Below are 16353 nucleotides of genomic sequence, written 5' to 3'. Positions count from 1 at the left end.
GACTCTTGGAGCTCCCGTGGCGCTGCCTGTCATTTGGTGTAAGGACATGGTACTTCTGCGGTGGTCTGTCACTGTGTGTGTCACAGCTCTGAGTGCACACCAGCTCCTCAAGGGCGGGGAGTATGTCTTATTTACCTCTATATTCCAACGGTTAGTACAGGATCCAGTATACAGCAGGTGCCAGATAAATGTCTGTGGACAGGAATAATGGTGCTGCCATTAGCTCACCGTCAGCGTTAAGGAGCCACTAACCTGTAAGGACAGCCGCAGCTTTTCAAAATTTTCTTCCAATTCCTTCTTTTCAAGCTCATGGGTAGACATCAATTCTGGAAAGCAAGCATCAAATTGCCCAATCAGTCTTTCTTTTGGAAAGGATCAAACAAGACTCTTGCCAGACTGAGACAAGGAACTGAGGTAAAGAAGGGATACGGCAGACCTAAGCGTAAAGAGGGCTCTGCGTGACTTTGAAATTGTGATGTTATTTAGAAGAGAGAGAGAAAAAGGAAGGAAACAGGAGAAAGAGAAAGAAAAGAGGGAAAGAAAAAAATAAGGGATGCAAAGAGAGCACAAAGGGCATGTGTGTATGCAGGTACACACACACACACACACACACACACACACACACACACACACACACTCATGCTCATTTCTATGACCTGCTCTATAGCCATCCTGGTCAAACCATTCATGGTGCTCATTGCTTCTCCAAATTGTCCTCATGGTAAAACAACTGAGGAATGAATGTTAAATCTCCACTTTCTTCCCCTCCCAGTATCACCCCTTTTGACCACAGAGCTGCCACCTGGGGCTAAAGGGACAGCTTTCCAGGATGGCACACGTACGAGCAGCCCTGGGGCCAGCCTGGCTTCCTGGGAATAGGTGGGTGAGGGGCGCCGGCGCTGTGTCGGCAAGGACCCCTCGCTGGCCTCTGGGCCACACTCTGGGAACCAGAGATCTCTCCCTAGGATTTGCTTCAGCGAAGATTCAATGTTAAGACACTCAGACAGGAAGAAGGACTAATTGAACTGGTGCCTCTTGGAGAGTTTGGAACAATTCTTTTCTGTGAAAAGTGTCATTCCAGGATAATTTGCAAGTAAGGCAGAGAGAGATGTCATGTAAGATTTATTAGGCAAATGGATTCTATTTTCCTCCAGAAGGGAAGAGCCTTATTAGCTGGGTGAAGCCCATCTCATTCTGGCTGTACAAGAAATTTGTTTTCATGCTAGAACTGTTTCATGCTAGGAAAGGTCTCATTGGTCAGCCTGGATCATACACTTAGGACAGGAGTGTACTGGAAACCTGCAGTTATTCTGATTGGCATGAGCTGCAATTAGGAAAAACTCTGTGGTTTCCATTGACCCAAATCTTTTAAGTAATGATGGTGAAGGTCTCTAAGAAATCTACATGTTATAACTGAAATTTATACCTGCAGAAAAGAAAAAGTCATGTGGCCTTCTGGGCTACCTGCCTTTGTCTAAATGACTAGTTTTAATAGTCATTGGGAGAATCATCCTGACCATAATATATTTTTAAGCTATCACTACACTTACATCGTCTTGACGTTATATACAAAATGCAAAGGCCTTGGCCATGGTGTCTAAGCAGGATTTCATTGGTCAGGAAAATCTACCAGTCTCTTTATATGAAAATGCAGAAATAAAAGGCAACACTGGCTCACTGCACCAGTTGCATTCATATTCTCTTTCCAGAGACCACTTGCAGTGGCTACAGTCCACAATGGGCTTCTGTGCATGTTCAGATGATCCCAATACCCCAAGAAAAGAGAAAATCCAGTGCCTATTCTGGAGATGGTATAAACTCACATGTACTCATAGTGTATTCCACTGTCTTAAGGTCACGACACTCTGTCCCATGCTGAGTACTGTGCTCTGTGAGAATGGCTCTCAAATTTCGCTGCGTATTAGAATTACCTGGGGAGCTTTAAAAAAATCCCGATGCCCAGACAGCCCCGAGACCAGCTACACCACCCTGTGGTGGGACCAGGCCTGGCATGGGTCTCCTGGTACAGCTCCCCAGGGATTCTCATACCCAGGGAAGGCTGAGAATAACTGCTCCACAGGAAAGGAATATTACTTAGATCCTGCATTTCTCTCTCTTCTTTCCACAGGAAGAAACACAAAGGACACGAGAAAAGGAAGAAAGAAAGGAGAAAAGGTCAGAGGAGCAGGAGGGGCAGGCCCCTTGCTTCTGCTGCCGGATGGGTTGGCTCACAGGGCGCCCCCTGCTGGCTGCAGACGCCACGGCTGGTAGTTACCTTGGACTTTGTGGTCGTGGTCATCCTGCAGGATTGCAAGGGCAACTGTGTGGTTACTTTCCATCTCTAGGAGAGCAGCCTCATGGCTGGCGGTGATGTCCTCTACCTGAAGGAGATCACAGCTATGGTTACACGGAGAGCTGGGGACGATGGCAGCAATGTCTTTGCTGCTTGGAGAACAGAGGTCAAGGGCCCCAAACATCAAGGACCAGTCGTTCTGCGGGGACAACAGCTGTTCCCAGCCTTGTGCCGAGGCAGGAGGGGCAGCCTTTGGGGTGATGTGGCAGCCCCTGGACTCAGGGGGGAGTTACAGGGAACTCACTGCCATGGCCTGGCTGCCCACGTGGGACCGGCAGCTCCCAGTGGGGTTGGTTGCCTATGCCACTCCTTGCCACCCTTTGCCATCCTGGGCCTGGTGGCTAGACCATCCCTCCCCACCCCCGTGCTCTCCCCTGCACCAATCACTTTGTGACATAAGGACAGGGAAGGAGGGGAAGAGGGTCCTCCCCACTAGATGGTCTGCCCTGTTTGCCAGTGGCAAGGGGCAGCTACAGAGCCCAAGGAGAATGCAGGGAACATTCACTAAGCTGCCTGCTCTCGGTCATTCCACTGAACCCTCACAGCAACACTTTGAAGTAGATATTTTTATGCCCATTGTATAGACGAGGAGACTGAGGCTTAGAGAGAAGTAAAATATGTTGCCCAACGGCTAGTAAATGGCAGAGCCAGCACTCGTTCAGGCCTGTCTGACTCCAAAGGTGAATCTCTCAGGCACATCACGTGTTACCAGCAGGCAGATCTGTGTGTGCTCACTGCCCTCTGCTTCCAGACCATAGCTCACCCTCCAGATTACTACTAGGACCTCCTGCCCGGGGAAGGCGGGAGCTGCTCAAGTGCAAGGCTGCTGTTTCCCTGGCTGTAGGTACATTTCCTGGAGTTTAATCACAAGAAGCGACACTGTCCAGGATTGTTATTTTCACTTTTCCTGACCTCTGTCCCTGGCCCCACACCTACCATGTCTCCTGTTTTTGTTACTGTGGTGGTGGTGGTGTGCTTTAACTTCAAATGCATGACGAAAAGGAGAAAATGCATAAAATAATCTGCTCCCAATAGTAGCAAAGGACACCAGTGTTTTCCCAAACTCTTTGTCAGTGACCCATTTGTAAAAACTACCATTGTGCTATAATCCAGCACATACACACATAAAACCAAAGTTTTACAAAACAACACTTTCTCTTCCTACTTGCATTAATCTGGCTTTACATTTTCTGCTCTATTTGACTTTGCTTTTTTTCAAAATGCTAGTCACAAGCCACTAAGTCTATTTCATGACCTACTGATGTGTCAAAACCTGCCACAAAACCTGGCATTTGAAAAGCACTGAACCAGCAAATGGGGCCAGGTTCTGAAGCTCTTTGGTGGACCAGCTAAGAACATCTTGCTTCCAGCCAATATATTCAATATTCAGCCACCTCCAAAGTCCCTCATTTCTGTGGGGATAATTCATAGAGGCAGACCTTTGATCTGAAAGGAGGAAGGCTCTCCACATAAAAGGAAGTGGACACATGGGAGTATTTTGATTTAAATGGGGATAGGTTCCCGTTTGGGGTGCTGTAATCGCATGGAAAAACATGTCTGACTTCTCTCCCGTGCACTAAAACAGAGATATCAATGGCCAGGCCAACAGTGAGCTCCACAGTGCTGGGAAGCTCCATTACAATGTAAAAATGAACATGGTATATAATGATTCACTTTTATTTGTGGGCTAATTTTGATGGAACAATATTTTTCTGGACGGCTCAGAGCTATGAATTCACTTAGCAGAAAGGCTGACTGCCACAGTATTTAATCGTCCAGTTCTTATTTATATGAGATTTTTATGGAATCTTTGTCCCAAGTCTTTCAGTCTCTAGGAAAAACAAATCACTAGCTAAAAAAAAAAAAAAAAACTAAAGGAAATTTCTTTCTGCTTCATTACTGGTGTCAGTTAAGCCTGCAGCACACGGTCCGTGGGAGCAAGCACCCACACATTACTTGAATGTGTTACCCAGTTCAGCATGAAGAAAAACCTTTTCATCATTCCTTGGTATGATTCTAATTTATTGGGCTCTTACACAAATTGCCATGAGTGGTTTCAGAAAGACGAATGGGCGGACTGGGTTCCAGAAGAATCTCATATATCCTGGAGATAGATATGCCCCGTCGGACAAATACTACACTATGTCTGTGGCTAAATATATGCCCCCTCTGGTCTGTTGGAAGGCAGGTCTTTGAATTAGTGGTGATGAAGTACCACACCCAGTGTGTCGGGGATGATGTAAGGGCATGCGCCTGTCTGTTACGGCCTCTCAGAGGTGCTTTTATGCATGAAATACGGATGCCCTGACTCTAAAGGTCTTTGTGCAATGAGGGGACTGCTCATGACATTTTGAGGGAAACCAGGAAGAGCTGATGAGCCAAAATTTGGGGACAGTAATCCTTACTCATCAGTAACTTCAGTTTCTATACGTCTTTATGGTTTTTAAAGAATATGAGGAAGGGACGGTCCACCTTTGGCCATCCTCTTTCTCATCATAGCCTTTGATAATCCCTGGGACGTCTTCCATGGCACTGGGCTCACACTTTGAAAGAACCCTCAGCCTCAGAAGACCTTGAGACCTTCTGAGGGCATCTGAGGAGATTCAGACAAGTTGAACCTAGGGAAACCCAAGATCATTTTATGCACGGCAGATCCCCAGATCAGAGGCAAAAGGCTCTAGCCCATTACTAGGCTGTGGCAAGCTTGCGCCGGACGAGCCATTCGTCCTTTGCTTTTAGAGCCACTGCTGGACCACCTGCCACCCTCCTCCAGGGAGCCGAGTGCTGGGCTGGGCTAGGGCAGAGACCGTCAGTGTTGCCATCGAGGAGTCCTTGTTGCATGGAGAGGCAGCTGCTGCCCGCCACAGGCTGCCACCCACAGCTGTCTGCTCTTCAACCGGGCTGAGTCACAGCGTGGCAGAGGGCGGGGAAGCCCCTCTCAGAGGCACAAGAAGAGAGCTGCGGGGCTGGGTTCATTTATCCATTTGCAAAATGCAATTACCCGGGGCTCTGGCGATTCACTCAGAGAAGACTTACATTTAGACTGAAGAAGCATGTGCTTTATATTGTCTCTTTACTCATTAAACCCAAACTAGATTAAACTCCCATTTACCTCCATCCCAGACTCGTGTTCATATCTGGTGAGACAGACGTAAACTGCCCGCGTTTACTCTCTCCAGGGTTACTGGACTGTCCTTTCCAGATAACAAGGAACCTCTGCTTTCCTTCCGCCCCTGCACGATCCCCTGGGTGGTGACCCAGGCAGGCAGCTGGCCATGCCACAGTTCCCAGTCTGGATTCATCCCATTCCCGGGATGCCCCCTCTGCAGCCCACCGTGTGGCACTTGTTCATGGAGGCTGCGAACTTCCCTGCACCGCCTCCAGCCAGCATTTGGAGGCTCCGCACTGTGCTGGGGTGGGGCTGTGCCCTGGAAGACAGAGGCCCCTCGGGCCTTCATGCTGTTGGATTAGAGAGAGTACGGTTTCTTCTGAAGGCGGGCATGTGCCTGCTGTGTAGGGGACTTGACATAATGCTGGATAAGGGGCAAAGTGTATGTTCTGATTAAGCATGGGGGTGCAGAGCCTGCTAGTCAGTCTAAAAGGACAACTTTTTTTTACAAAAGGTGAGATAAGAGACGAAGCGAATGTAAACTTCTGAGGAGGATCTCTACTGCTCCCCAAGGAGAAGGAACCTTTGCACAGACTTCATGGAGCGGAATCCACAGTACATTTGGGAGCTAGTGGCCCCTGAAGTGAAGAGACTGCCGGCTGGTCTTGGGGGAAGGGGGTCCAAGGTCACAAGTCCGGCCTTTGACCACCAAGCTCTGGGGCTGAGCATCTCTGGGGAACACCCAAAGGAATCCAGAACATCGGACTGGAAACTGGGCCGACAAGGAACTATGTAGGGGGCAAAAAGGGAAAAGCACGTGAGTTTATCGTGAAAATATCATTTTGCACACCTAAAGGGAGGGGCACTCCGGCAATCTGGCTCCTATTAATATGTAGCTAGCTATGGAATGAGTGATTTTGATGAAATGCCTCTTTGTCACACTTTTCAAAGTCATACCATATCTTTAAAGTCACTTAAGAAAGTGCAGCGACAAGGCCATGCCCCCCTGCTCGTGCCCCTCACTGGGGTCGGCAGAACTAAAGAACAAGGCTTGGCATCATCTCCCACGACAGCGGCAGTCCTGGGCCTGGGGCACCTCTACAAGCGCCCTGATGCTGGGCTCCACCTGGTGGTTCTGATTCTATCAATGTGCGGTGAGGACAGGGAAGGCCATTTTGCCAGAAGCTCCCCCAGGTGATTCCAGTGTGTAGCCAGAGAGAGAGACAGTCCGCCCCTCTAGCTCCGTGGGTGGCGGGAGTTATCATGGGGGATCCTGCAGGGGGTGCAGGGGCGGGCCGCCTGAGCACGTGGGTTCCCAGTTAGTAAGGCCTCAGAAAACCCTGGGTCAAAACGGGGGGCAGCCTCCCCACTGCCAGCCGTGGGGCACTGGAGCATGAGAGGCCAGATCCGTCCACTCGATCTTTAAGGCCCCAGAAGGACAGAGATGTCCCCGTCCTCGGAGCCAGCACTACCAAATGCAACCGTCTCTGATGAGGAAGAGCCAAGCATGGCGAGTCCAGCACAGGTAACCGAAACCAGGGACCATCCACATCGCCACTGCAGCCACACACTTGAATCTCTCCTGCGCGAGGCGAGTGAGCATTTATTCTATCTGGAAATCAGAATACTGGACTTATGTGTGTTTTCCTCTTGCACCTCGCTGCCTGCATGCTCTCTGCTGCAGGAGCTGACGGTCAGGATGACAGCCAACAGTCAGCACCGGGAGGAGAATCGGGGGCCTGAATAATTTATAGATTTAGATCATTCATCTCCCCCCAAACCAATGGGTTTCTATAGGCAAGGTTTACTCAAATATAAAGCCTTCAGAAGCTATTTCCGCCATAAAGCTTTCCCTTAACTTCACAGCTGGAAGTCACCCCTGAGCTCCTAAATGCGTCACCTCTATTTCTCACCCACTGCCATAGTTTCTTGGGCACTGGCCCCAGAACTTTCCCTGGCCTAACCTGAGGCTCTAAGCCGGCAAGTCGGCACTTCACACATCTTGGTATCTCTGGCAGTGGCCCCGTCATGATGCCCTGCACACAGTGGGCATCCTTGCAAACTTCTTTGCACAGCAAATGAGTGAATCGCTTTGGCTACTATAAAGGACCAAGAAGAACAGGACTCAGAGCCCTCAGCAGACAGAGCACTTTTGAAATATCCACAGGCAGCTGTGTAACTCATTCTCAGGTGGAGAAGGGAGGGCTTTCTTTGCGTGCAGTCCCTCCCAGTACGAAATCTCTAAAAGGCTGCTATGTCTCAGCTTCAGGGTGAAGTGGGGGCATGTCCCCCCACATGTGCTCCTGCACCAGCAAAGCCCAGTGACACGTCCTGCCCTGGGCCACACTCCCCCGGAGACAGGGCTCTGCGCAGCCGTGGTTTCCATACACAGCACCCCGACGTCAGTCTTTGCTCAGAGGCCTCCCCCAAAAGCACATTTCTGCTGCCTGACAACCACCTCCGGTCCTCCCTCTGCACCTCTCGGCATCGTCTCCACCAGCCAACTCAGAGCTTCAGACCAGAAGCTTTTTAGTGAACGTGGGGGTAAATCTGTTTTCTGTGTCAAATCAGGAATGAAGAGCCGGCGGACACAAAGGCACAGACAAGCTGCCAACTGCACCAGGTTTGAGACGGATCCGGGGGTCATGAACTAGGCAAGGCCACAGACAGCAGCAGGTGTCAGTGTCTACTTACCAGAGTTAGCTCAGCGGGCTTAGGAGGCCATGCTGGAGGTGGTGTCTAATCTGAGCAGAAGCAGGTAACTTCAGCTGTAACCTAGTCTGTTTCCTGGCCTCTGTGTTTAAACAGCCCCAGGCAGGCCATTGTGTCCGGTTTCCGGGGACTTCTAGGAAAGGAGACTGACCAGCCTAAGCTGCTGGATAAAGGGCTGTCCGATAGGAGATTTTCAATTACAACAACAGTCCTTCTTATTACTCTGAAGTTTCTCCTGTGCTCCCGGCAATTCAGGAGCCTCTGGGCACTGTCCCCATCCAGGAACCTGTTTGGAAGCACTTGGCCAAGGGCAGCCCAAAGGCGCATGCTAATGAAGGGCCACTTGGCACTAGCCCAGGGTTTAAGGAGCTCTCTTCACAGATGCCAGCGGACCCTGGGGATGGCAGAGGCAGACTACGTGAAGCAATACACCAGTGAGAAGGTGGGTATTAACGCATCGGCACCTTGGGGACTTGGAAGAGAGAAGAAAGTGGAACCAGCCTAACCTCACTGCTGGAAGTCCCGGGGAAGCCCTCTCGGCGCCAGCCTTGCCCGCCTGTCTCACGCCCCTGCTGATGGTGGTAGCGGATGAGGCAGCCGGCCAAGCGCACGGGCACGTCCAGCTCCCACCCGCTCCCACGGGCTCCCTGAGGATCACTCTAGTCATTCCAGGATGAACCACCCTCTCCAGCATGACTGCTGGACTCCAGTTAACTGGTGGAATCCATTCTTTCATTCAGCAAACAGACTGAGAGCCTGGTCTGTGCAGGTACCATCAGGCACCAAACAGCCGCAGGAAACCTGGCTGGCAGCTCTCATTTAAAGCTCGAGAGCAAAGATCCTGGGGCCAGACTGGGTTCAACCGTGGCTTTTCATGACCAGCTCTGTGAATCCAGCAGGCTATTTAACCTCCGCGTCTCGTTGTTCCCACCTGTAAAATGGTGATAACAATGGCACCTACCTCGTAGGGTTATTGTGGGAATTCAATGACTCAGTCTAGTTCGTGAAGAGCTAGGAGTGGCGCCTGATGCATGCCATGTGCTAGGTAAGTGTGTGCTTATTATCATCACTGCCCTCATGGAATAAGCAGGTGACGAACAGGGGCATGGGTAAGGTTTAGGCTATATTAGTGACAAGAAACTGAAGCAGAGAGGATGCCTGGAAGAGTGTGGATATGGTGGCGAGGAGCTCCAACTTCAGATAAGGAAAGGCCTCTCCAAGAAAGTGACTTTGGAGAGAAGTCTGGAAGGGAGGGACAGAGGCAGCCACGGAGTGTTTAGAGGGAGAGCATTACAGGCAGAGGATGCAGCTGATGCAAATGCCACCAGGTGGGGACTCAGAGAGGGAGCCCAGAAGGCTGGAGTGGGGGCATGGAGGGGAGAGCAGGGAGAAACGAGGGCAGAGGGCCGGCTGTGCAGGAGCTCACCTACCACGCAGGGCTTCCGGTCAAAGCGGTGCTGGCTCCCCACCACCCTCCGCCTGCACCTCCCAGCAGCAGAGACAGAGCCCAGAGCCGCGGACTGACCTGCTCCTGGTGCTGACACCTGAGCCGCAGCAGCTGGGTGCTGTGCTCACCCTGGAGACGCGCCATCTCTGCCTCGAACTGCAGCTGCAACCGCCCCTCCAGGTCCCGCAGCTCCGCCTGCTGCTGCCAGGCCAGCTTCCTCACCTCGTCCTCAAAGCGCCTCTCCAGCTCTTCCTTCTCCTTTTGTAGTTTCTCACACTTGGCTGTATTGAGGGCTGGGGAGGGGGCCAGAGAACAGCATCTTTTAAAAAGGAAGTTCCCAAAGGATCGATGGTGAGGGTCTTCCGCACCCCCAGGCAGATCACCAAGGTTAATGGAGTAAGATTCTCTTACTTTTGGACAGCTTCACGGTTCGTGATGTGCTTTCCTTTCTACTGGCATTGGATCCTCATAACAGACCCTGATGCTGAGGTCTAGGCTCCAGGGACCTGTCCAAGGTCACTGGTAAAGTGCAGAAAACTGTGAAGGCAGATGTGGGCTTTCTGACCGTGGGCTGCTGCAGCAGGGTTGCTCTGAGGGTCCATGGACCACAGGCACCAAAAATATTGGGCGTTTGTTAAAAATGCACATTCCTAGGTGCACCCTGGGTGGATCAGAGCCCCTGGGGCAGGAGCCCAGAATGTGAAATTTTCACAAGGTCCACAGTGACTCTTCCGCTCTGACACCGAGGTCTGAGACCTGGGCACGCCTTGACATTGACGGGACGGCAGCGGGCAGGGCACCAGTCCTGAAGGCCAAAATGCCAAACAGGACAATCTCAGCGAAAATGCAGGGATTTCCTTTGAGGTGACCAAGGCTTCACCAACACTATTCCCCACCAGAAAGATGGTTAACCACTCAGTACCCCTTTGCCCAGGCCTGCCGCCCTGTCACAGTCCTGGTTTGGTAAGCGTGCTGCCAGAAGCGGATGCGGCAATGACAGACATCTATTGCTCTGGCAGCTGCCCCACCTTAGGGTCTCTGTCTCCCATGGGCTGCAGGCAAGAGTGATGGCTTTCATTTTAAAGACTGCTTCCTCAACAGCAAACTGCATGCAAGGAAAACCCCCTGACAATCTACTCTGTTTAGGTCAGATGTAGCTGATTATACACAGTACATGCACACCAAGGTCAAGGTGCACATACACGTCATTTACATTCCACAAAGCCTAGGGGATAACGTGCTCTCCACTCCGTGTGACAAGCTGGAGCCACTGTCATTTACTTTAAAATGAAGCAGGTACATGCGCTGGTTACTGTATTCTATGCCCTAGGAGTAGTTGGATATTACGTTCAGAATTATATATCCAACGTAGTTAGATACCATTTGAAACATCCTAATCAAGAGTCCCACCCAAAGAGGCAGCTAATTCAAGGGCTTTACAATATTCAGCTCTAAAAGAGTTTGTTAATTAACATGAGGGATTGTTAGAAAACATTTTTTCCCTGGTGAAACACGTGGCGGCTTGGCTGGTAGCATACAGGCACCTGCTGTGTGCACAGCATGCAGGAATCTGGCCAGCCTGGCAGCGCTACGCCGTCCCCAGTGGCCTTCCTGCTCTAGGGCTTCCGCTGGCCCAGTGGTCCACGCCTCCCCATTCGATGCAGCATTCTGATGCACCATCTGGCAAAGGTGATCTGTGAATGTAACCGAGGTGTGCTGGTCGGGGCACAGGGGTGGGTGGCGTCCTCCCCAGGTGTAGGCAGTAAGAGGAGCCGCAGTCGCTAGAGAATTTCAAAGCAATATCCAAACTGACTTTGAAGGCCCCCTGCTTTTCATTGCCACTTTGGGCCAGCAGTTCGAAAGAAGGTTGGTAAAAAAACAAAAAATCCTCAAGAAAAATCTTTTATTGCTCTAAGTTCTAAACAATTGCTACAATTACTGGTGACATGTTTAAAACTAATTTTTGTATTTTAAAAAAACTGCAGGAAAAATAGTCAGATGTATAAGGCAAGGATGTTATTGTCCAAATGACTTTTTCCCCCACTGAACCATTCGAGAATAAGGTTCTGACCTGTTGTGCTATCCGCCCTGAATTCCTTAGTGTTCCCTATCAGCAAGGATATTCTCCTACATAACCACAAGATAATCGTCAAAACCTGAGCCCCTGATGACTGCCAGGCCCATGAAGCATCCTGCCACAGACATAAATTAAATAGCGAGGAACAAGGGTTGTGTCGTTTCTGCCTACCGGATACCTTAACTTCTCAAACCCAGTCTTCTCATCAATTATGGTGGTGCATTTAAAATGTTTTGACTTATAAAACATGCAAACAAATGGTAGGATTTTCTTAAATATGTATTGATGCCGGTGTGCCTTGGACAGTAAGGTCCCGTAACAAGCACACAACCTCCGGGGCAAGAGGGATAGAAAATAGATAGGTTTTTATAGCACATAGAATCGCACAGTCTTATTATTTCTGTGTCGTGCCCTTTTTTTTTTTTTTTGTTTAACAATGTATTACAGATATCAGGCCGTGATATTCATTCTAGGTCTGTCCCTGAACTGCACTGCTGCCTAAATAAGTCATGAGCTATGCAGGCCTCAGTTTTGTGGTCTATAAAGTAGTCACGTTTTTCACATATGGCCCCAACCCCCAAATTCCCAACTGCTATTACATACAAGAGATACTGATATTCTTCAGATGACCCCATGCTGTAAGCCCCAGGCCTGCAGGGAGACTGAATAAAAGCTGTTCTGGCACCAAGGGGTACATCCCAATAATGGGACTAAAGAGCTAAACAGACAAAGATGAATGCAGTCTAATTAAATAGCATTGTGCAGTCTTCCCTTATTATTTCTGCCCTTATTTCTGTTCATGTGAAAGCATTTGGTACTTTATAGTGAGAGGCAAACACCACAATAATAAATCCCTAGTATCTAAGAAGCTGAGAAAATAATTTCTATTTAATAGGACTGTGATTGGCCATGAGAATATAACACTTCTAGTTCATAAAGAGCTTGAAAAGCAAATTGGGATTAGGATCTGCTGCAGTCTTAAATAATTGGACAGATACATGTATGTGTGACTATAGGCCTATACTGTGTGTCTATATATACGTGACATCAAAAAAACCTAAAGTCTTATTAAAGCTGCATTTAGAACATCCTCAGACACATGTAATATTGCTGTGCAACCATTTATAAAACAAGCTTAATGTCCGCCACAGTTTATAAATCAACGGAGAGGGGAAAAACTCGATTTTCTTTAAACAACGGCCCCAAATATCTCTGGAATAATTACAACTTTTATTGTTTCCCAAAGAGGTGGCAAAATAGTCACAACACTAGACATACTCCGAAGAGAAGTGTATCTGGCTTTACAGCTCATGATAAAAGCATATGGGATGATATTATATGGCCTCCTATGTTCTAGGGAGTGTAGATATTATCATTGCAAAATAGATCATCTAAACATGATGAAATGATATTGTATATAAATAAATGGTTCTGTGATAGTAGTTCCTGCTACAGGCTGAATTGTGTCTTTTAAATGCACATTTAAATGCAAATCCCCAGTATCTCAGAATGTGACTGTTTAGAGGTATTTTTTTTTTCTTACAGAGGTAATTAAATTAAAATGAGGTCATTAGGGTCTGTCTTGATCTGAGACAACTGGTGTTTTTATAGGACACAGACACCCATAAAAGGAAGGCCATGTAAGGGAACAGGGAGAAGGTGGCATCTAGAAGCCAAAGGGAGAGGCCGCAGAAGAAACCCACTAATAAATGTCTGTTGTTTAAGCACCCAGCCTGCTTCTCTGCTATGACAGTCCTAGTGAACTAGTATAGCCCCTATTGTTACATATTGATGAAAAGAGAGTCCATAGTTAGATGAAAGACTTAAGTTGTTTCTTTGGGAAGTGGGGAAAGTTGAAAAGACAAAACCTTCAAGGAAAAAAATGTATTTAAAATTACCCACGATCTCCCTACACAGAGAAAATGAAATTTTCAATTGCATAATCCTTTCATAGCTGCCGCAGTGGTGTGAATTCTTAACATTATCTTAGGAATTCTCCATGTTTTCCTCCTTAACATTTTTATGGCTGCCTTATATTGTCATGTTGATGTCCCATAGTGTTTATGCCCTTATGGTCAGACATTAGGTGCGTGCCATCTATATTGTTTTGCTTTTTCACTAGGATACAGTCCTAGAAGTGGAGTTATACCAAGTTAAAGATTATGAACATCTTTATGCTGTGAAATTGTTTCTTTTTGTTTTGGATGGCAGGGATCATGTAACAAATCAGTGCCCACCAGGGGGAGCTGTAACGCCTGAAAACTGCCCTCTGGTGGCGAATGCCTTTGTCCAAACTGTCAGATTACAGCGACATCCAGGGGGCAAAGAGAGTCAGCCTCTCTGAGCGCGCTGCCTGGGAGCCTGGCCACCCTGCCCTCTATAGCCCGATTCTCTTCCTCTTTAAGACTTTTTTAAATGAAAATGTCAAGAAGAGAGAAAAGGAGGGGCTGAAAATGGAGTTTGAAAGGTCCAGGTACTAAGAGCAGAAATGTGAGTGAAGGAGCCCAGGAGACAGTCCTGGGTCTGCTGTCGAGTGTCGGCGCCGCATATCCGGGGCCCAGTGACTAAATGGCAGTTTTCGCTGCAAAAATAACAGCTCCCAGGTATAGATAGCCTCTGGGTGCCAAGAGCCTGGCACACTGTAGACCCACTGGGAAGTGTCCAGCACGCAGCCTTATCTCCATTTTCAAGGAGCAGGCAGGGCTGAGAGGGATAACGGGTCCCAGGCCATTGTGTGAGTGGGCCAGGCCCTACGGAGCAGCAGGTGGCAGCCAGACCACGGCCTCTCCCCTTTGCTCTGCCTCCCTGGGGGGAGCTGTCACAGCACACCAGGCCTGGAACAGCTCAGGGGTAAGGCCAGGTTTAGCACGTCACCCTCAGGAACTCACTGTTTTGAACTGCAGTACATCTCCCTACCTGTCTGTCTCCCTCCCCAGTGGCAAGGAAGAGGGTTCATGTCCATTTCTGCATTTGCGGTCAGATACATGGGCCAACAGTCAGTAGACAGTGAGTGAATTTATCAGGTGCCTGCTGGTGCTGCACCCAGACCTAGGTGCAGCAGTCACGAGGGGCAAATAAACAGATGAGCAAAATTTTTAAATAGCACAATTTTAGAATGCAAACATGTGAGATAACTTCAGTGAAGAAAGCAAAATAGGGCAATGCTAGGGAGGGACTGCAGAAAGGGACAGGTGAGATTTAGCTAGGTGAACAAAGCAGGCCTCTTTGAGGGGACAGCATCCCGGATGGATGTGTACGACAGAGAGGGAGAGAGCCACAGGTAGGAGGCTGCAAGTGCAAAGGCCCTGAGGCGGGAACACTTCGGCATAGATGAGGAATGGAAGGCCTCCGCAGGGCTCCAGTGTTCCAGAGACAGTGGAAAGAGGCAAAGCTCAGGAGACAGGCAGGGTCAGATCATACAGGGCCCATGGGTTCTGAAAAGGAGGTAGGGGATACCTGGGTAACACTGGGAAGCCCGTGATGGTCTGAAACAGGAGAGAACAGACTCCAGGAGGCAGGAGAGTGGGGGAGGAGGCTTTTGGAGTCTGGGCAGTCTTGATGGGAACCAGAACTGAGGTTGGAACGTGGGGATTTGTGGATTGATGTGTGCTGTATTTGGGAAGCAGAACCACCCTGGCTCATAGGCTGGATGAGGGTCTGGGGAGACAGAGAGCAACAATGGTGCCATTTAAGGCCATGGGGACACTGGAGGCAGAGGCCAGCTGGGCAGACACCTCAGGCATCAGGCACCGAATAAACCTTTACTGAATCACTAGATGAACTCCAGCACGTAGAAGGGTCCGTAGTTCGCTCGGGTTCCTGGCACTCACGCGGACCCTTCTGGATGCTGTCAATTAGTAGGAAAATATGAAATTCAGGACTTCTGGAATCTTGACAAGCCCTGTGACACTATAATAATTAATGATGATATTCTGATTCACAACAGTTCATATGCTGTAGCCTATTTTATAGAAGTGTTGAGATCTTAAAAGCATGAGATCTCAGGATAGACTCGGTATGATATCTCCCCCAGTGAAGTGGGGGCCAATTGACGGATGCGGTTTTTTTTCCCCTGTGGGTTGTAAATGGTTTGTGGGAAAATATGCAGGATTTGGCTGTAGTAAGATAAAGAGCATTTTCTAGTTGCTAGGAATTTCACATGCTATGTGACAAACACGGAAAGGTTTCTTATCAAGGTAGTGTTTGATGTGCACTAACCATTTACCTACCTGTGGGCCACACTTTGGGAACACAGCCCCCAAACGGGATGACTATATGTTATATAAGAGGCCTCAAGATTCCCCAATAGATGTCATCAGGTGCTGCACTAAATCCCACTCCTTATACTTGAGCTTTCACGCGAGAGTGATATTACGTTAACTCCTGTTGTACACTGAATCCTGAACGTCAGGGTTTCCAGACAGCAGATTAGAAGGCGGGATAGGGGGGGAAGCAAGAGTCCAGGAAGCAAAGTGGTCCTGTGACTCCAGGGAAGGAGAGGTTACAAGGCAGAACCCAGGAAGGGGAGGTGAGGTGGGGGTGGGGGAGCAAGCCCGCAGGGAGAGGGTACAGAGGAGACAGCAAGAAGGTGGCCACCTGCAGGTCAAAGAGAGATGTCTCTGCAGAAACCAACCCTGTTGGCAGCCCGATCTGGA

At 49.1% G+C, this 16353-nt stretch overlaps 1 protein-coding gene across 9 annotated transcripts in view; it reads right to left on the bottom strand.

Annotated features, from left to right (window-relative positions):
- MTUS2 (microtubule associated scaffold protein 2) overlaps positions 1-16353 on the bottom strand; it is a 501163-nt gene that overhangs the window by 12022 nt on the left and 472788 nt on the right. For all 9 annotated transcript variants that reach the window (XM_073228704.1, XM_073228715.1, XM_073228711.1 and 6 more), the window contains 3 exons: positions 9700-9914; positions 2276-2381; positions 253-326 (listed from right to left, as the gene is read on the bottom strand). In XM_073228704.1, the coding sequence (XP_073084805.1) occupies positions 253-326; positions 2276-2381; positions 9700-9914 (395 nt within the window). The remainder of the gene's footprint in view (positions 1-252; positions 327-2275; positions 2382-9699; positions 9915-16353) is intronic.

Source organism: Manis javanica, chromosome 1, assembly GCF_040802235.1.
Source record: "Manis javanica isolate MJ-LG chromosome 1, MJ_LKY, whole genome shotgun sequence".
NCBI classification, from domain to species: Eukaryota; Metazoa; Chordata; class Mammalia; order Pholidota; family Manidae; genus Manis; species Manis javanica.
This window is presented reverse-complemented; position numbering and strand designations above follow the sequence as displayed.